This window comes from Rhinoraja longicauda, chromosome 18 (assembly GCF_053455715.1).
Source record: "Rhinoraja longicauda isolate Sanriku21f chromosome 18, sRhiLon1.1, whole genome shotgun sequence".
In the NCBI taxonomy this organism is placed as follows: Eukaryota; Metazoa; Chordata; class Chondrichthyes; order Rajiformes; family Arhynchobatidae; genus Rhinoraja; species Rhinoraja longicauda.
In genome coordinates, this window is record NC_135970.1 from 4,507,302 (window position 1) to 4,528,504 (window position 21,203).

The 21,203-nt window shown below is 46.5% G+C and overlaps 1 protein-coding gene across 19 annotated transcripts in view; it reads right to left on the reverse strand.

Moving 5' to 3' along the window:
* madd (MAP-kinase activating death domain) overlaps positions 1 to 21,203 on the reverse strand; it is a 155,751-nt gene that overhangs the window by 115,475 nt on the left and 19,073 nt on the right. For 18 of the 19 annotated variants that reach the window (XM_078415006.1, XM_078415001.1, XM_078415005.1 and 15 more), the window contains exons 2-4: positions 9,184 to 9,396; positions 8,037 to 8,615; positions 2,969 to 3,272 (exon numbers count right to left, since the gene is read on the reverse strand). In XM_078415006.1, the coding sequence (XP_078271132.1) occupies positions 2,969 to 3,272; positions 8,037 to 8,615; positions 9,184 to 9,242 (942 nt within the window). In that variant the 5' untranslated portion in view covers positions 9,243 to 9,396. The remainder of the gene's footprint in view (positions 1 to 2,968; positions 3,273 to 8,036; positions 8,616 to 9,183; positions 9,397 to 21,203) is intronic. The other variant, XM_078415009.1, reaches the window with a different exon arrangement.

Below are 21,203 nucleotides of genomic sequence, written 5' to 3' on the forward strand. Positions count from 1 at the left end.
GAAATAAGGTTGCAGGAGGGACATGATTGGCAGCTCAATATTCCGGGGTTTTGACGTTTCAATCATGAAAGAGACAGCAGCAAAAGAGGTAGGAGAGATGCGCTACTGATCAGGAAGATTGTCAATTATGAGAGGCAAGGATGAGGCACACAGTCAGACTTTTTTTCCCAGAATGGAAAAAAATCAAATAAGACAGCATTGTTTTACGGTGAGGGGCAAACGAGATATGTAGGGCAAGTGTTTCACACAGAGGACGAGGAGTGCCTGGAACACGCTTCCTGGAGTGGTGACTAAAACAGATCGGTTAGTGTCATTTAAAAGACATTTAGATAGGCATAAAGGTATGTCGGAAATAAAACCTGCAGAGGCTGGTTTAAATCAGAGTAGACACAATATGCTGGAGTAACTCAGGGGGTCAGATAGCATCTCGGGAGAGAAGGAATGGGTGACATTTCGGGTCGAGACCCTTCTTCAGAAGAAGTCTGAAGAAGGGTCTCGACCCGAAACATCACCCATTCCTTCTCTCCCAATATGCTGCCTGACCCGCTGAGTTACTCCAGCATTTTGTGTCTAGGCACAAAGATATGCTGGGAATGGAGGGATATGGGTTCTGTGCAATTAGATAAGTAGGTGGTCCTGGCATCATGCTTGGCACAGACATCGTGGTCAGAAGGGCCTGTTCTTGTGCTGTACTGTTCTATGGGAATTGTAAAGAAAAGCAGCTGTGTCATCTTTCAGTTATATAGGATGCTGGTGCAACCACATCTGGAGTCGTGTGTACATTACGGGTCTCCTTCACCAAGGATGTCAATGTTCTGGAAGCAATAGTTTGCTGGAATAATACCTGGAATGGGTAGATGTCCAATGTGGAAAGTTTGGACAGGCTAGCTTTGAATCTGTTGAGGTTTAGAAGAACAAGACTCGACTTGATAGAAACGCAAGATCCTGAGGGGCCTTGTTTGAGTTATTGTGGAGAGAATGTTTTCTAGTGGTTAAATTTAGTGATAATCACTGTTTACATGGTTTCAATTCTGCCCTCAGGTGGTCTTGGTTTGCCTCTGCAGATTCTCTTGGTGGATATGCTGGATGGGTTTACGGGAATGTGGTGGTTTTCCCAGTAGGAGAAACTGTGGAAGACTGGCCAATGTACTGCAATGAGAAGCAATTTCACTGAGACGTACAGGAATTGAGAATTTACAGGGTAGCTCTTGAGTCTACTTCCTCTAGCCACATAATCTAAAGCTAGCAGAAAAGGAATAAAGGCGTAGACTATTTCCTAAATGGGAAGAGAATTCAGAAATTGGAGGTGAAAAGGGACTTGGGAGTGCTACTGCAGGATTCCCAAGAAGTTAATTTGCAAGTTGAATCGGTAGTTAGGAAGGCAAACACAATGCTAGTATTTATTTTGAGAGAACTAGAATACAATATCAGGGGTGTAATGCTGAGGCTCCATACGGCGTTGGTCAGACCACATTTGGAGTATTGTGAACAATTTGGGACCCCATAATCTGCAGAAGGATGTGCTGGCACTGGAGAGGGTCCAGAGGAGATTTACGAGAATGATCCCAGGAATGAGTGGGTTAACATATGATGAGCGTTTAACGGCACTGGACCTCTACTCACTGGAGTTTAGACGGATGGGGGGGGGGCATTGAAGCTTACGGAATAGTGAAAGGCCTGGATAGAATGGATGTGGAGAGGATAGTTCCACCAGTGGGAGAATCCACGACCAGAAGTGTCGGAGGATGATTGTTGGATGTACACTGTAGAGCCCTGGGGAATGCTGCAGAGCAGCGGAAACTAGTGCAGATATATAGTTCCCTGTAAATATATAGTATCGCTGTAAATGGCATCCGAGATAGAAATCGCTTGGGCAGCTTGCAGCCCAGCGGTATGAACATTGACTTCTCCAACTTTAGATAGTTCCTCTGTCCTTCTCCTCCCCTCCCCCTTCCCAGTTCTCCCTCTATTTTCCTGTCTCCACTTATATCCTTCCTTTGTCCCGCCCCCCGACATCAGTCTGAAGAAGGGTCTCGACCCGAAATGTCACCCATTCCTTCTCTCCTGAGATGCTGCCTGACCTGCCGAGTTACTTCAGCATTTTGTGAAATAAATACCTTTGATTTGTACCAGCATCTGCAGTTATTTTCTTACTGAAGAAATAGTTGAAGTAAATAAGTGTGAGGTATTGAATTTTGGGAAGTCAAGCCAGAGCAGGACCTTCACAGGGAATTGTAGAAGTGTTGTAGAGCAGAATGATCTGGGAGTGCGGGTACATAGTTCCTGAAGATGGCGTCAATGGTGGATGGGATGGTCAAGGAGGCTTTTGGTACATTGACTTTCAATCAGGGTATTGAATACAGAAGTTGGGATGTTATGTTAAATTGTACAAGATGTAGGTGAGACAGCATTTGGAGTATTGTATTCAATTTTGGTCACCTTGCTATAAGAATAATATCATTAAGCTTGAAAGAGAGCAGAGAAGATTTACGAGAATGTTGCCAGGACCTGAGGGCCTGAGCTATAGGAAAAGAGTTGTCAGACCAAGACTTTACTCCTTGGCGCACAGGAGGATGAGGGGTGATCTTAAAGTGAAATCATGTTTGAAATCATGAGGGTAATAGATAGCATTTATGCACAGAGACGTTTACCAGGGTAGGGGACAGGCACCAGAGGACACAGGATCAAGGTGAGAGGGGCAAGATTTAATTGGAACTTAATGCAAAACAATTTCACTTAGGGTGGTTGTTACATGGAATGAGCTGCCAGATGAGGTAGTTCAGATAGGTACCATATATATAACAGCCTTTAAAAAAAAACCTGGACAGGTACATGGATAGGAAAGGTTTTGAGGGATATGAGCCAAATGCGGGCAAATGGGACTAGCAATGACCGACCACCTTGGTTGGCATGGACCAGTTGAGCCGAAAGGCCCATTTTCGTGCTGTACAACGGCATGACTCCTCACCTTATGTTCCAACAAGATGCAGCTGAGCACTTGCAGGCAGGGTTCCACTCCGAGCAGCTCGAGGGGCAGATGCAGAGGGAAATCCACCAATGAGAAGCGGGCTACGTCTGGCAGAGCAAAAGTGAGGGCCGGCTGGAGGTCCCGGGGCAGTATCTCCACATCTACTCTCTTCTGGCCAGGAACTGGCACAGGCGAGTGCAGGAGCCGGTAGATCCACGATTCAATCTCTCTCACATCATGCAGGATGACACTAGACTTTTCGTCCACTGTGAGCGAGCCAGTGAAAAGTCTCCACATGGTGTCTCTGAGAAAGAAAAGAAAAACCATCATTGCACACACAGTAACATACATGGGCTGAATTGAGATAGAGGCTCGAAGTAAACCAATGTCTTTCACCTCGTAAAGACAGAGCCAGAATACCAGTGTTCTTTAAATGCTAGGAATAAAGAGCACACAAGGAGGCAAGGAGCAATACATCCAGGAAACAGAAAAGGTTTTGCTGCTCGCTGATCTATTCCCATATTTTGCTAGTTATAAGAGTTCCACCAGGTAACGTGGCTCCAACTTCCAGGAGCATTGTAATTAACGAATGTTTAAACGGTGCATTCAGTGACAGAATGTCAGAGCCACTACTACTCTATACACTGGAGAGCATTCTGGGAAACAAGATAGACATACACTTGTACAGACAGTGGCTGATTGGCGGTAGTCAACATGGTTTTCATGGTAGATCATGCCTCGTGAATTTGATTGTTTTTTTTGAGGAAGTAACCAAGAAGGATGATGAACACAGGTGGTCGTAATCTATGACAAGGCCTTCAGCAAGATCTTTGATAAGGCTCTGCATGGTCAGTTGCTCTGGAAGGTTAGATCACATGAGATCCAGAGAGAGCTAACTAACTGGATACAGAATGTGTAGGAAAGAACAACAGATGCTGGTTTAAATCGAAGGTAGATACAAAATGTTAGAGTAATTCAGGCAACATCTCTGGAGAGAATGGGTGACGTTTCGGGTCGAGACCCTTCGTCAGTCTGACACTTCAGTTCTACACCCAAGTGGCGCCATACATGGCAGCCACTCTAACAGCCTGTTTTGTCCTTCTCTTCTTTTGCTGTTTTGGTCCATGTATGTTTTTAGTGTACCTTTAGTTTTTGTATTATGAGGGGGTGGTTGGGGGAAACCTTTTTCATCTCTTTCCTCAACGGCAATGCGACTTTTTCTTCGTATCTCCATCTGCACTGCAGCTTTAACATTGTGGAGATGGCGGTCCCTTTGTTAGGGGTCGACTGCGGGAGCTCCAACCGCAGAAGCTTCGACCGCCCCGACCGTGGTGCTTCGATCGCCCGATGGGGGAGCTTCGATCGCCCCGATGGGGGGCTTCGGTCGCCCCGATGGGGGGGCTTCGATCGCCCTGACCGCAGGAGAAAAGTAGGAAAGAAGGTACGTTATTTCTTTCCATTACAGTGGGAAATGTGAGGTCGACAATAAAATAAGATGGACGTGCTGCCTGCACTGGTGAGGACTCGGAGGGAGTGCCGTGAGTGCAGTGATTTCGGTGTTTGTGGGGACATGGCTCCATGAGGACATCTCGGAGTCTAGTGCGAGTGTGGACGGCTTTCTGACTGTTCGGGCGGACAGGGGGTGCAGAGAGAGTGACAGCAGTCGGTACAGCTCTGGTCACATCACGGTGAAGGAGCGTGTGTGTGGCCCGGACATTGAACTGATGGCTGTGGGTCTATGCTTATGCTGTGTGCCCTGGGGATTGTCATCACGGCGTGTGAGACCAAGGGCACACAGAACAAGCGGAGACCCACAGCCATCAGTTCAATGTCCAGGCTGTGGTGGCTGTTTAAGTCTATATTAATTTTTTTACGTGGTTATGTATCTTGTTGCTTTTTTGTATGACTGTTGGCAAATCAAATTCCTTGTATGTTTACATACTTGGCTAATAAATTAATTACAATTTCAATTACATTCCTTCTCTCCAGAGATGCTGCCTGTCCCGCTGAGTTACTCCAGCATTTTGTATCTAACTGGATACCGAATTGGCTTCATGGTAGGAAGCAGAGAGTGGCGGTAGAAGGCTGTTTTTCGGACTGGAGGTCTGTAACACGTGGTGTGTTTCAGGGATTGGTGCTGGGCCCACTGCTGTTTGCCATCCATAGCAACAATTTGGGTGCGAATATACAAGGTATGATTCGTAAAATGCAGATTACATTAAAACATGTGGGAATCTAGACAATGAAGATGGTTATCAAGAATTACAGTGGGATCTTGATCGGCAATTCATGGCAAAAATTACCAAATCTATCCCCTCCACAATTGACATCCAGTTGTATAATTTGCAAGGCAAAAACCCATCACCATGTTCACATAGCAATGGATGACAGAACAAATTGTGATTTTTTTAAAGAAAACAGAACAAATAATCTTGAAAATTATTGGAGTAACAGGTTGTAGTTATGACCACTGAAAGTTAAAATGGAGGTAAAGCAAAGATTTTATATAGGGAATGCTAAATGAGAAAAACAGCATGCAGGAAACAAAACATACAAAAGAACAATTGAGGAAAATGGTGGAAGTAGGCCAGGCAATTACTAAAGAGAGGGTAGGAAAAGCTGCCTTCTCACTGTCAATAGAATTGCTGCTATCAGCTGTGAAGCAAGGATGATATCAAGGACATTTTGTCAATGGCAAGTTATAAAAATAACAGCAAACGGTAGTGTTCTCCCTTGAGCATTGTCTCAAGAGTGCAATCTCATCAATTTAAATTACAGAAAAAAAACCCAAGCTGCATCCACAGCTCCTCCATCAATCAGCCTCTGGAGCATGGCAAAGCTCCAGAGCACCAGAGGCAGAAGACTGAGAGACCACCACAGCAATGTCACCATGCACCAATGACCCCAGCACAGCTGCAATCACATCATCACGCAACCCAGAACTAGAAAGAAAATTCAAACTTGGGAATAAAGTATGGTTTTAATCCCACTGCTGTTTGCCATCTATAGCAACAATTTGGGTGCGAATATACAAGGTATGATTTGTAAAATGCAGATGACGTTAAAACATGTGGGAATCTAGACAATGAAGATGGTTATCAAGAATTGATATGGTAATCAATTGATGGTAATCAACACTGAAAGAGGATCTTAAAATGCCTTTTCATAGGATAGAGCTCAGCTATCAGCTATGGTTACCCTGTCTAGTGTCTATACCACTCCACTTTAATTTACTTCTCAGGTTGAACCTCAGGGAACCTCAATGTCAATGATCAACGGTGACATAAAAATAGCATTGCAAGCTGTCCTGTGTCCTGAGGGATGCAGTTGTCAAGCTGTGATTGGGAGATTTAGTAAGAAAAATAACCTATACCAAAAACAGATATGTTCAGCCTGACTGGATCTCTGAAAAGATGGGTTAACATTGCAGAACTGGAAAAAAATAGAGGTGAACAGGATTTAAGATGCAGGCAAAGGTGGAGAGTAAGAGCGTACCAAAGGGAAGATTTGTGATAGGATGATAGGCACCAGAGATTAAATGACAAAGGGTGATAATCCAAGGTACACGAGTGTAGAGGTAAAAAATGCATGAATATCATCTAAAATCAACAAACGGATGTGGAAGGAAGGTTGGAGATCTGAATAATACAATGCTGGGTATGTTACCCGCAGAAAGTATTGAATAATGTTACGTTTAGAATGCCCAGTGGAAGATGAGGTGCTGGTCCTTAAACTCCTGTTAATTTTTTTAGAATTGTGTGAGAGACCAAAGAAAAGATCAGGATGGAGAGAATTAAAGTGAGATGCAACTAGAAGCTCAACATCATGGCCGCAAACTGCATGGAGAGGTTCCACAGTGATCACCGAACTTGCAGTAGATTCCTAATGCAGACGCAAGTGTATCATGGCCACACAAATACACACTAATAAATAGACCAGCACAAACCAAATCCTACCTCAGAAACAGAACACTATGGAAGCAGAAGATCACCTCTTCACTGTCGTGGACGTGTTATCCGAATTATGATTTTGCATTAATGCTTTGTTCTTTGCATAGTTGTTTTGTTTAGTCTTGCATAATTTATGTATTCATTTATGTATAACTGGGTTTTGTGTGTTGTCCTAGTCTTTGTGCACATAATGCTGCTGCAAAATCTTCATTCTACCTGTACCTCCCCGTACTTATACATAAGACAACAAATTCAACTTGATTTGAACTTAACCATTTCAGTCCTTAGTAAAGGGACACTTCTCTTCAAAAACAGCACACTTCTCAACCAATCTACCATCATTGTAGATGGGATAAATTCTGAGTATCTCAAAACTGGACTGTAGATTTTATGGTCCTGCATATTCTTCATTTTAGTTTAGTTCTTAGTTTAGAGATACAGCGTGGAAACAGCCCTTTGGCCCAACGAGTCCATGTCGACAAGTGATCCCCGTTCATTAGCACCATTCTACACACTGAGCACAATTTACAATCTTTACCAAAGCCAATTAACCTACAAACCTGTACATCTTTAGAGTGTGGGAGGAAACCGGAGCACTAGGTAAAAACCCACACGGTCACGGGAGAACATACCAACAGCACTCGTAGTCAGGATCAAACCCAGGACTCTGGTGCTATAAGGCAGCAACTCTACTGCTGAGCCACCGTGCCTCAACTTTCAAGCCTGGAGGCCAATATTGGCCCAAATGAATACGAGTTATGTTGAGTAACAATAATACGCCAGCGAAACCCAATAATGGTGCTGAAGACTAGTTCACCACAATTTGATTTTATCCACTGTTCCAGCCTGCAAGCCACTTAATGATATATACCTCTCCACCTCCATCTCTTGGCTTCTTCCATTGTAAAAGAATAAATATCATGTATCAGTACACTGTGGGTGGCTCGATTGTAATCATGTATAATCTTTCCGCTGACTGGTTAGCACACAACAAAAGCTATTTGCTGTACCTTAATGTACATGCCGATAAACTAAACTAAACTGATCTATCCTATCGTATGCTTCTTAACAGAACCCACGACCACTTCAAATGCACTGACTGGAAGATACACACTCACCGTTGAATGCCTTTCAAACTTCCTGCCTTCTTTATGAGCAGGCGCTCACTGCAACTGTCCACCAGCCGCTTGAGGATATAGACACATTCACGGAAGGTGGAGAAGAATGGGTAGTGGCTGAGAATGCAGAGCGAAGTTAGGGTGCTGTTCCGCGACCGGTTCCCACTCTTCAGATGGCGCTTCATTCGGGGTGAGCGACTGATGTCAGGGGTGGAATCAGCACTATGTGTGGCCAAGGAGGAGCCACTGTCGGAGTTATCGTGGTCATCTGACGTCTCCATAGCATTGCCCTTTTGACGTTGTGGACCTCTGCCAGACCTGTCCCGGCTTCGCTTCTGGAAGGAACGGTAAAAGTTGACACAGACCCCATAACGAACCACGCCACTGTCCTTGTCTGTCAGGGTGAAGACAAAAGAAGTGTCGTCGCGCAAGCTGGTGCGTTTCTGGCGCAGGCTGAGACATCCCTCGGGTTGGCAGAAGAAAACCACATCTGGTGGCAGGAGAAAGTCATGGTGATCCTCCAGTGGGTATCGTCTCAGCAGCTGAGGGGTCTGAGCAATACTGTCGCTGCTCGGCTGCCTGCAGATACAAAATCAAGAACAACAGGGCCATGGCTCCACAAACAATCAGTATGCACATTCCCACTATGACCAAAACGTGATCCACCAACAACCGCAAATCACCACTTGAATCCACGCAGAACATTGCATTACTGGCCGCTCCAAAACCAGCAACCACCCACCACAAACAGCACTTCCTCCTGCACCTCCAAAGACCTAGTCTGAATGTCATATTGGCATTACAAGGTGGACGGCATAGGCACATTTAGAAAAACCACTCCAACCCAGAGCTCTTGACTCCAGCAGCTAGCAAAATTATTTTCCAAGAGCTTTCCATGAAATTCTTCAAGTTTAGGTCACAAAGTTATGCCACAGCAGACAGACATTTACTTATTTTCCTCTCATGGCCCCAACACATTTGTAAATGCTTGGGAACATTAGTACTTGGTCCCCCGCACTGTGGCACCTGGTGCACAGCCAAACAGACACGTTCCTTCTCACCACCCCTACCCCAAATGAAATGAAGCAATGGGCTGAATACAATCGCATGAACCCAACCCCTAATGTAATGCTGTAGGAGTCATTACCTGGCACCAATAATGACCAGATAGTCCAGTAAGCGTGGGCATGCCTTCTTTTGAGACATCCTCTTCAGCCCTCCCCTAGGTCATTGCACCAAGTCAGGTAAAGCAGCTCACGATAGTGGAAGCACATCAGAGAGTAACTCTCTTTTGATTTCAGCCAAAGGACACTGCATCACAGATCATGAAAAATCACTTCTTATGTCGGACACTTGGAATCTGCAAAACAAGATAAATTGAGTTATTAGATAACATCGAGACAGATTCATCTTACACCACGAAAAGCACACAACAAACAAATATGTACAAAGTGCAGTCAGCAGATCCTTCAACAATTTTACAGAGAAAATCACATCCAATGGGATAATTCTTCTTTGGTGCATTGACTCAAGTACAGCTGTACTCATTTCTCAGCTGGAAGTTGAGTGGCAGACAGAGTTCTCCACAGGAACCAGAAACCACTTCAAAACCTTGTACACAAGCATTCAAACAACGGATTTTCAAACGGGATGATAAACTAGATAACACCACATGGATACAGTTGTGTTAATGTAGCAGGTGTGTGCTAGAGTGAGTGGTCGAAAAACCTTCCTCTAACGAGGTACATTAGGTAGGTGTGAGCTGTGTCAATTCAAGCAGTAACAAGAAAATGCTGGCACTTCCGTACAGACATTCAAAAAGAGCATAGCATAGAAGCAATCTTCTTGGTCTAACACATCCATGCAGAACATCAAGTACCCATCTATACTAATCCCATTTGCCATCAATTGCTCTCTAGTTTTCTATGCCTTAGAAAATGATGATGCATCTCAAATGTGATGATTTGATGACTAAGTCAGGGTTGTTGCAGAGTGAGTGGAGGGCTGTACCTGAACTATCTCCGACATCTCCCTACCTTTTCTGGATCTCACCATCTCCATCACAGGAGGCAGACTAGTGACTGACATCTACTACAAACCCAGTAACTCCCACAGCTATCGACTACACTTCTTCCCACCCTGTCTCCTGCAAAAAGTCTATCCCCTACTCCCAATTCCTCCATATACGCCCCATCAGCACCTGGGATGAGGTGTTTCACACTAGGGCACTAGAGATGTCATACTTCTTCAGAAAACGGGGCTTCCCCTCTTCCATTATAGATGAGGCTCTCACTAGGGCCTCCTCTATATCCCGCAGCTCTGCTCTTGCTCCCCCTCCCCCCATTCATAACAAGGACAGAATCCCCCTCGTTCTCACCTTCCACCCCATCAGCCAGCGTATCCAACAAATCATCCTCCAACATTTCCGTCACCTACAACGGGACCCCACGACTGGCCACATCTTCCCATCTCCTCCTCTTTCTGCGTTCCACAGAAACCATTCCCTCCGTAACTCCCTGGTCCTCTCGTCCCTTCCTACCCAAACCACCCCCTTCTCGGGCACTTTCCCCTCCAACCGCAGGAGATGCAACACCTGTCCCTTTACCTCCCCCCTCAACTCCATCCAAGGACCCAAACAGTCTTTCCAGGTGAGGCAGAGGTTCACCTGCACCTCCTCCAACTTCATCTATTGTATCCGCTGCTCTAGATGTCAACTTCTCTACATCAGCGAAACCAAACGCAGGCTCGGCGATCGTTTCGCCCAACACTTTCGCTCAGTCCGCCTTAACCAACCTGATCTCCCGGTGGCCGAGCACTTCAACTCGCCCTCCCAGTCCCAGTCTGACCTTTCTGTCATGGGCCACCTCCAGTGCCACAGTGAGGCCCACCGGAAATTGGAGGAACAGCACCTCATATTTCGCTTGGGCAGCTTGCAGCCCAGTGGTATGAACATTGACTTCTCCAACTTTAGATAGTTCCTCTGTCCCTCTCTTCCCCTCCCCTTCCCAGTTCTCCCTCTATCTTCCTGTCTCCACCTATATCCTTCCTTTGTCCCGCCCCCTTGACATCAGTCTGAAGAAGGGTCTTGACCCGAAATGTCACCATTCCCTCTCTTCTAGATGCTGCCTGACCTGCTGAGTTACTCCAGCATTTTGTGATACCTTCGATTTGTACCAGCATCTGTAGTTATTTTCCTACACGCCTTAAAATTAAGTCTCTGCTTCTTAATGTTCCCTTAGACCCTCCCCTTTTGTTGTGCATTTTTACTCTCCTCTGGCAACACACCTGCAGTAGTGTCTCGTTTGGTGAAAGGGAAATCATGCTTGATTAATTAACTGTTGTTTGGAAAGAACATACGATGTATGAAGAGAAACCCTTATATGTACAATTCTTGGATTTCCAGATACGCTTGAATACATGCCGCACTAAAGCTCATGGGTAGAACATAGCACAGAGTGATACAGCATGAAAACAGGCCCTTCGGCCCAACCAGCATACCCCACATCTACATGGGCAAGTTGGGCTGAAGGGCCTGTGTCTACGCAAGTGTGACTGTATTTGCATAATTTTTGTTTAAATCCTTGTCAAATTGGACACTTCTGCGTTTTCCCACATTATATTCTATTTGTCAGATCCTTACCTTCATAACCTATCTCAGACGACCAGCATACCCCACCTTAACCAGTCTCACTTATCTGTGTATGGCCCATATATCCCTCTAAACTTATCCTATCCATGTATCTGTCTAAATGTCTCTTAAACGTTGTGATTGTACCTGCCTGAACTACATCCTCTGGCAGCTCGATACACCGACCATCCTTTGTGTAAAAAAAAGTGCCTCTTAAGTTCCAATTAAATATTGGTGTGGACCAATGATTGGCTGCTAACAGGAAACAAGCAGGCATAAATACATCTTCATTCTGGTTGGTAAAATAAAATTCAGTGTTCCATTGGGATCAGTGCAGGACATCAATTTTATACATTTTATGCAGAATACGGATCAGTGCATTCATGGTGCTGTTGCAAAATTTGCTAATAACAAAAAATGGGAAAAGAAGTCAAAAGAACTCAAAAGAAGTTTGCGATAGGTTATGAAGGTAAGGATCTAACAAATAGAATGTAATGTGGGAAAATGCAGAAGTGTCCAATTTGGCAAGGATTTTTTTTTTAAATTATGCAAATACAGTCATAGTCACACTGCATAGAAACATGCCCTCCAGCCCAACCTGCCCATGATGTTGTAGTCCGTGACCTATTAACAGAATAGTCAGACAACCAAAATCGTTTAACCTCTTTATTCTACTCACCCAGGTGGGAGAGAGCCTAGATACCGGAGCGTTCAGAAACGCTCAGGCAGCCAGTGTAGCCTCTCTCCCCGAAAGCTTACATTTACACACCTTTTATACCCCAAATACATGTGCCAGTATTTTTCCATCGCTGCCTTAAATGGCAAGTTTACAATGTCCTATGAATCTTTATGTGTCTTTCGGGACCTCCGTGTCCGTAGTGTCCATCGTGACCTCTTCTTTCTTGGGACAAAGGAATCCATATGGCAAGATGTTCTTCTTAACACTTCAAAGCTTTGAACGCTGGTTGCTGATATCAGAGGATACGATCAGCCATAAACCGCGCTTCCATTCTGACAACAGGATGCCCCAGGAATAATCCGAGCTGAAGCTTTTACACTCCTGCAATAAAACCCACATAGCTGCATTCGTAATGTTAGCCCTTACAATGACGACCAAGGTACCTTATCTATGGTAGTCCTACCTGCCCACGTTTCGCTAAACTTTTCCTATCCACCTGTCCAAATGATTTAAATGTTGTTATTGCACCTGTCTCAACTATAGTCAATTTTATAGTCAATTTTATTTGTCACATACACATAAATGTGCAGTGAAATGAAAGATTACCCACAGTCCAACAATAAGAAAAATAAAAATAAGCAATAACACACACAATCATAAACCAACACCAAACAAAAAGAAACATCCATCACAGTGAGTCTCCTCCAGTCACCTCCTCACTGTGATGGAAGGCCAGAATGTCTTTTCTCTTCCCCTGCCATCTTCTCCCGCGGTCAGGCTGTTGAAATAGCCACGTTCCAGGCCACACCAGACGGTAAAAGGTCCGCAGCGGGCCGACCCAAGCCCCGCGACTCGGGGCGGGCGAAGACGCTGCCGCTGCACGTCGGGCGGTCGTGGCTCCCGACATTGAAGCCCCCGCCGGGCAGAGAAAATCCCACGGCCTATTTCAGGCCGCGCCGGAAGGCAGTGACTAGTGGGGTACCGCAAGGCACGGTGTTGGGACTGCAGCTATTTACAATATACATCAATGACTTGGATGAAGGGATTAAAAGTACCATTAGCAAATTTGCCGATGATACAAAGCTAGGTGGCAGTGTGAACTGTGAGGAAGATGCTATGAGGTTGCAGGGTGACTTGGACAGGTTGTGTGAGTGGGCGGATGCATGGCAGATGCAGTTTAATGTAAAAGCTTACCGGAGGAGTTGGCTGCGCCTAACGGCTGCGGCTCTCTGGCAGTCTGTTTGTCTTTTTTTCTTTTTTTTGTTTGTGTCGGTGTTGGGATGGTTTTTGTTTCTGTTTTTGGCTGTGTATGTGTGGGGGGGGGGGTGGGTGTGTTGGGGGGGGGGGGGGTGGGGCGGGGGAAACCTTTCTTTTGTTAGGTCTCTTCCCCGGGGCGCAGCTCGCCCGCGGGGCCTTCCATCGCCCGGCGCGGCTCGGCCGCTGGACTTAACATCGCCGGCGCGGCTCGGCTGCGGGACGTTTCAGTGCCCGGTGCGGCTCGGCCGCGGGACGTTTCAGTGCCCGGTGCGGCTCGGCTGCGGGACGTAACATCGCCGGCGCGGCTCGGCTGCGGGACTTAACATCGCCGGCGCGGCTCGGCTGCGGGACGTTTCAGTGCCCGGCGCGGCTCGGCTGCGGGACGTTTCAGTGCCCGGTGCGGCTCGGCTGTGGGACGTTTCAGTGCCCGGCGCGGCTCGGCTGTGGGACTTAACATCGCTGGCGCGGCTCGGCCGCGGGACGTTTCAGTGCCCGGCGCGGCTCAGCTGCGGGACGTTTCAGTGCCCAGCGCGGCTCGGCTGTGGGACTTAACATCGCCGGCGCGGCTCGGCTGCGGGACGTTTCAGTGCCCGGTGCGGCTCGGCCGCGGGACGTTTCGGTGCCCGGTGCGCTCGGCCGCTGGACTTAACATCGCCCGGTGTGGCCGCGGGACGTTTCGGTGCCCGGGGCGGCTCGGCCGGGGGGCCTTCCATCCCCTTGCGGGGGCTGTGCGTGTCGGTTGCCTCGGTAGGGGTCGAGCTGCCTGTCCGTGGGTGCGGGGGGAGGAGAGGGGAAGTTTTGTTGCCTCCATCACAGTGAGGGGGTGTTTGGAGTCACTGTGATGGATGTTTGTGTTGGGGTCGTGTGTCCTGTGTTCTTTTCTTTTTTTGCTGTGACTGCTGAAATTTCGTTCGGTGTTGTGCCGAGTGACAATAAAGTTTTGTTATGTTATGTTATGTTATGTTATGTTATGTTATGTTATGTTATGTTATGTTATGTTATAAGTGTGAGATTATCCACTTTGGTGGTAAGAATAGGAAGGCAGATTATTATCTGAATGGTGTCAAGTTAGGAAAAGGGGACGTACAACGTGATCTGGGTGTCTTAGTGCATCAGTCACTGAAAGGAAGCATGCAGGTACAGCAGGCAGTGAAGAAAGCCAATGGAATGTTGGCCTTCATAACAAGAGGAGTTGAGTATAGGAGCAAAGAGGTCCTTCTGCAGTTGTACAGGGCCCTAGTGAGACCGCACCTGGAGTACTGTGTGCAGTTTTGGTCTCCAAATTTGCTATTGAGGGCGTGCAGCGTAGGTTTACTAGGTTAATTCCCGGAATGGCGGGACTGTCATATGTTGAAAGACTGGAGCGACTAGGTTTGTATACACTGGAATTTAGAAGGATGAGAGGGGATCTTATCGAAACGTATAAAATTATTAAGGGATTGGACACGTTAGAGGCAGGAAACATGTTCCCAATGTTGGGGTAGTCCAGAACCAGGGGCCACAGTTTAAGAATAAGGGGTAGGCCATTTAGAACAGAGATGAGGAAAAACTATTTTAGTCAGAGTTGTGAATTTGTGGAATTCTCTGCCTCAGAGGGTAGTGGAAGCCAATTCTCTGAATACATTCAAGAGAGAGCTAGATAGAGCTCTTAAGGATAGCGGAGTCAGGGGGTATGGGAGAAGGCAGGAACGGGGTACTGATTGAGAATGATCAGCCATGATCACATTGAATGGCGGTGCTGGCTCGAAGGGCCGAATGGCCTTCTCCTGCACCTATTTTCTATTGTCTATTGAAAGGTCCGCGACGGACCGACCCAAGCCCCGCGATTCGGGGCGGGCGAAGACACTGCCACTGCCGGAGCTCCCGATGTCGGCCCCCACCCAAGGCAGGGCCTGCGAGCTTCCGATATCCACGCGGCCCACGGCCCGCGGCCAAAGAAGCCTCCGAAGGCGAGTCTCAGCCGCTCTCACAGCGCCACCACAGCCCCCGAAGGCAGCCAGCTCCACAGATGGGACCTCTGCGAACCAGAGCCCAGGTGGTCCCAGGTGGAGGCCGCCAGCTTCAGGTGTTTGGCCGATGGTAGGCCGCAGCGGGAACGGAGACACCACCCAGAAAACAAAGGTCGGGTCTCCGTTCGGAAGAGACAATTTTACAGTCCCCCCCCCCCCCCCCCCCACATAGTACACAACCACAAAAAACACAACATCATATCTAAACACTACAATTAAGTCAAAAAACAACAAAAAACGCAAAAGACAAATGGACTGCAGGCAAGCCGCAGCTGCTGGGGCAGCGCAAGCGCATGAGGGACGAGAGAAACTACTTCCTCATTCCAAATACCCACCACCCTCTGTATGAAAAAGTTGCTCCTAGATTCCTAATAAATCTTTCACCTCTCACCTTAAACCCATATCCTTGTTTTTAATTTCCCTACCCTGGGAAAAAGACTGTGCATTCAACCTATCTATTTTTACCATGATTTAAGATCACCCGTGTGCCAAAGAATAATGCTGGCCTGCCCAACCTCTCTTTATAACTCGGGCCCTCAACTCCTGGCAGCATCCTCGTAAATCTTCTCTGCACCCTTTCTAATGTAATGGCATCTTTCCTACAGGAAAGATAACATGTCCCTTGACAACAGAATATTTCACTGAGACAGGACACAGAACACAGAACATAGAACAGGAGTAGGCCCTTCAGCCCACAATGTTTGTGCTGAACATGTTAAACTGATCTTATCTGCCTGTACATGATCCACATCTCTCTATCTCCTGCACTTCCATGTGCCTATCTAAAAGCCTCTTAATAACCATCATCCACGACCACCACCAATGCATTCCCCAGGCGCCCACCAATGCATTCCCCAGGCGCCCACCAATGCATTCCAGGCCCCCACTCATCACTTTGTGTAAATAAAAACTTCCACCGCACATCATTAAATTTTCCTCTCATTTTATAACTATGCGCTCTAGTGTTGGACATTTTCCACTGTCTACTCTATCTATGCCTCTCATAATTTTATACACTTCTACTGCCTCTCCTTAACCTCTGACATTCCAGAGAAACCAATCCAAGTCTATCCAAACTCTCCCTGGAGCCGAAATCCTCTAATCCAGACTGCAGAGGTAAACCTCCTCTGTACCCTCTCCAGAGCCTCCACACCATTCCCGTAATAGGGCCACCAGAATTGCACGCAAGGTTCAAAATGAGGCCTAACCAAATTCTTATAGAGCCGCTTCATGACTTCCTGACGATTATATTCCATGCCCCCAGGAACGAAGGCAAGCATAACATAGGCCTTCATTACTACCCTATCTACTTGTGCTGCCACCTTCAGTGAGCTATGAACTTGGGATTCCAAGATCCCAGTGCTGTCAAGGGACTTGCCATTAACAATATACTTTCCACTTACATTCAATCTCCCAAAGTGCACCACCTCACACTTGCAATGATTAAACTCCATCTGCCATTTCTCCATCCATTTCTGCTGCTGATCTATATCCCGTGTTATGTTCGACAAATGCTGGTACAAATCAGTTGGCTGCGCCTAACGGCTGCGGCTCTCTGGCAGTCTGTTGTCTTTTTTTCTTTTTTTTTTTTTTGTTTGTGTCGGTGTTGGGATGGTTTTTGTTTCTGTTTTTGGCTGTGTATGTGTGGTGGGGGTGGGGGGTTGTGGGGTGGGGGGGGCGGGGGGAAACCTTTCTTTTATTGGGTCTCTTCCCCGGGGCGCGGCTCGGCTGTGGGCCTTAACATCGCAGGCTCGGCTCGGCCGCGGGACATTTCAGTGCCCGGTGCGGCTCGGCCGCTGGACTTAACATCGCCCGGTGTGGCTGCGGGACGTTTCAGTGCCCGGTGCGGCTCGGGTGCGGGACGTTTCAGTGCCCGGTGTGGCTTGGCCGCTGGACTTAACATCGCCCGGTGTGGCTGCGGGACGTTTCAGTGCCCGGTGTGGCTGCGGGACGTTTCAGTGCCCGGTGCGGCTCGGCAGCGGGACGTTTCAGTGCCCGGTGTGGCTGCGGGACGTTTCAGTGCCCGGTGCGGCTCGGCTGCGGGACGTTTCAGTGCCCGGTGTGGCTTGGCCGCTGGACTTAACATCGCCCGGTGCGGCCGCGGGACGTATCAGTGCCCGGTGTGGCTCGGCCGTTGGACTTAACATCGCCCGGTGTGGCTGCGGGACGTTTCGGTGCCCGGGGCGGCTCGGCCGGGGGGCCTTCCATCCCCTTGCGGGGGCTGTGCGTGTCGTTTGCCTCGGTAGGGGTCGAGCTGCCTGTCCGTGGGTGCGGGGGGAAGAGAGGGGAAGTTTTGTTGCCTCCATCACAGTGAGGGGGCGTTTGGAGTCACTGTGATGGATGTTTGTGTTGGGGTCGGGTGTCCTGTGTTCTTTTCTTTTTTGCTGTGTTTTGTGTGACTGCTGAAATTTCGCTCGGTGTTGTGCCGAGTGACAATAAAGTGTTGTTATGTTATGTTATGACAGCCTTCCCCCTGCCTGCCATTCCTCCACTTTTGGTGTCATAAGCAAACTTACTCACCAATCCATCTACACTTACATCCAGGTCATTTATATACATCACAAACAGCACAGATCCCTGCAGAATTCCACCGGACAGACCTCCAGCCAGAATATTGACCTTCCACCACAACCTTCTGTCTTCCATGAATATAAGCCAGTTCTGAATCCGTATGACCCAAGGCATTGTGAATCCTGTACATCGTAATCTTCTGGATCAGCCTAGCATGAGGGACCTTATCAAAAGTCTTACTAAAATCCATGTATACAACATCCAGTGTCTTACCTTCATCAATCTCCTTTGTCACCTCCTCGTAAAACTCACTCAAGTTGGTAAGACATGAACTGCCACATACAAAGCTACCCTTAGTTAGCCCATTCTCCTCCAAATTGCTGGAGAGAAGCAATAGGTGACATTTCGGGTCTGAAGTCTTGACCCAAAACGTCACCCATTCCTTCTCTCCAGAGATGCTGCCTGTCCCACTGAGTTACTACAGCATTTTGTGTCTGCCCTAGCATATTTGTATTCTCCACATTGATCTCCTGTCCTTCTCCACAGTGAATACACAAGAAAAATACTTGTTTAGCACCTCACCTATATCCTCCAACTCCAAGCATAGATACCCTCCTTTATTCTTGAGGAGTCCTACCTTTGCCTTGGTCACCCTCTTGTCGTTAACGTACGTATTAAAAGCATTGGGGTTTTCCTTTATATGACTTGCCAATTACATTTCATGGCCCCTTTTGGCTCTTCAATTTGCCCAATCGAGTTCTTTCCTTCTGGCTTTATATTCCTCATAAACCCATCTGATACCACCTTCTTAAACCTGACCTATTGCTTCCTTTTTCTTCCTGATGAAGTTTACAACCCCTTTGGTCCTCCACGGTCCCCTGGCTTTGCTGTTCTTATTCCTCCTCCTAACTGGAACATACTGAATCTGCACTTTGATCAGCTAGCCTTTAAACGACTCCCACATGTTCACATGGACTTATCCAGTAACAACTGCTCCTAATGTTCCCTCCTCAGCTCCTGCCTAATTACTTACAAATCTGTTTTGCTCCAATTAAGTACCTTCCCACAATATCCAGACCTATCCCTATTCAACATATCTTAAAAACCTACGGAGTTTCCTTCACCTCTTTTACCTTCTATCACATTTGAAACATCAAAAACACTGGCAGTCACTTTCTTCTCGCATACAATTCAGCAACGGCCACATCATCATAATTCCAGCAGTAATCCAGCCTCGAAGTTCATTTTTGAATGCAAATCATAAAATAATTATGAAACCTAACAAATTTATTATGCATTGAAAGGAGAACCAAAATTAAAACTAGGGAGGTTGAGTCAATTACAGTCATTGGTGACCTCACACTACCTAAATCTGATACTGTGTAAAATATTGCTTTTCATTTTATTTAAGGAAGGTTGTCATTGCAATGAAAGCAATTCAGAAAATTGGACTAATAATGGAACAGACAGCTTGTCTTACAAAGGTGGGACAAATTTTCTCTCAGGCTGCACCCTTGAAACTGTTCCTCAATGGAAGTGAGAGCAGCATTGTGAAACTGTTTTATGACAGTGGCAAATCATATTTGTTAAGCAAATGGATGAAATGTTACACGGGAATCATTAGGATTGCAGACTTAACCGTACAATCAAATCAGCCATAAATAGTATCATATTCATGCTATTCACTCTCTTAATTTGAATGTTTGTACTATAAATGAAGTTGGTAATTATTTTGGCTCGTGGCAAATGGGTGTCTCTGGCAGTATTCATTCTCTATTCTTACTGACAGAGCCTCGTATTAGGCCACATCGGTAAGGATGGTGATTCCGTTCCCCAAAAAACATCTTGCTGGCCCAAATGGAGAGAATCTATGGTTTAATGAATGGGAGAATGCTAAACTGAACTGGGAGCTTCCATTCTAGATTAACGGCATAAAAGGACATTCACTCCATCATGCCTGAACAAGTTGTCGAGTATGCATTCAAAAACTAGTTTTACTACCCTGCTGTGTCCACAAACACTTAGGTTGCCACAAGATGACTTCCACCCTGGCAGTCATAACTTTTCTTTCCCCAATTCCACCCAAACACAATATTTGAAATTGAAATATTTAAATATATGACCTCATTACAATCCCTTCACATTTAAACACTGCCAAGATTTTTTCGCACCCTCCGCCCTCGACCCCCCCCCGGGAATAGTGTTACACATTTTTCAAGCACCATACTCCACCCATCAGAAAATCCTCATGCACTCTGGGTCACCCCCTACTGCTCTGCATTCTAGTGCCTCACGTGTTCAAGAGATATTTTATGACATAACTAAGAGCACTACTCAGTGTATACCTTATAGTATGTTCAGAGTGCTCCCACGTGCTAGGTAAAAAGGTTGATCATCTATTAACCAGCATCCAGCCTCGATGTCAATGCTTAATTCATAACTAATAGCAATTGGCATGAGAATTGTTGGTGTAATTGCAACGTGAACCTAATAAATCAGCTAATTACAAAATCAAATCTCTCGGGTACCAGGAATCAATTGGTGGAAAAGAAGAAACCAAACTGCCAGCTAAAAGGGGTCCCAACCCAAAATGTGATCTATTCACATTCTGCACGGAACTGCCTGACCGGAGTTACTCCAGCACTTTTGTCTTTTTTGTAAACCAGCATCAACAGTTCCTTGTGCAAATGGATTATTGCATCAGGGAGTACAGTAACAGTTATTACTGCAGAAAGTTGGGAGCAAAAAGCATGCATGCAGGGGTCTCCAGCCTCTAATCTTACTAACTACACAGCCAGGCATGCATCATGTGAAAGATAACTATCTTTTATAAGTAAATGAAGCATGCATCATAATCTTCATCATAATCATACTTTATTAGCCAAGTATGTTTTGCAACATACAAGGAATTTCATTTGCATACAGTCTTACCAATAAAAAGCAACAGAACACACAAAATGCATATTAACATGAACATCCACCACAGTGACTCCTCCACATTCCTCACTGTGATGGAAGGCGCAAAAATGTCCAATCTCTCCCTTCTCTGTCCTCCAGCGGTTGGGCGCTTCTAACCTTCCATT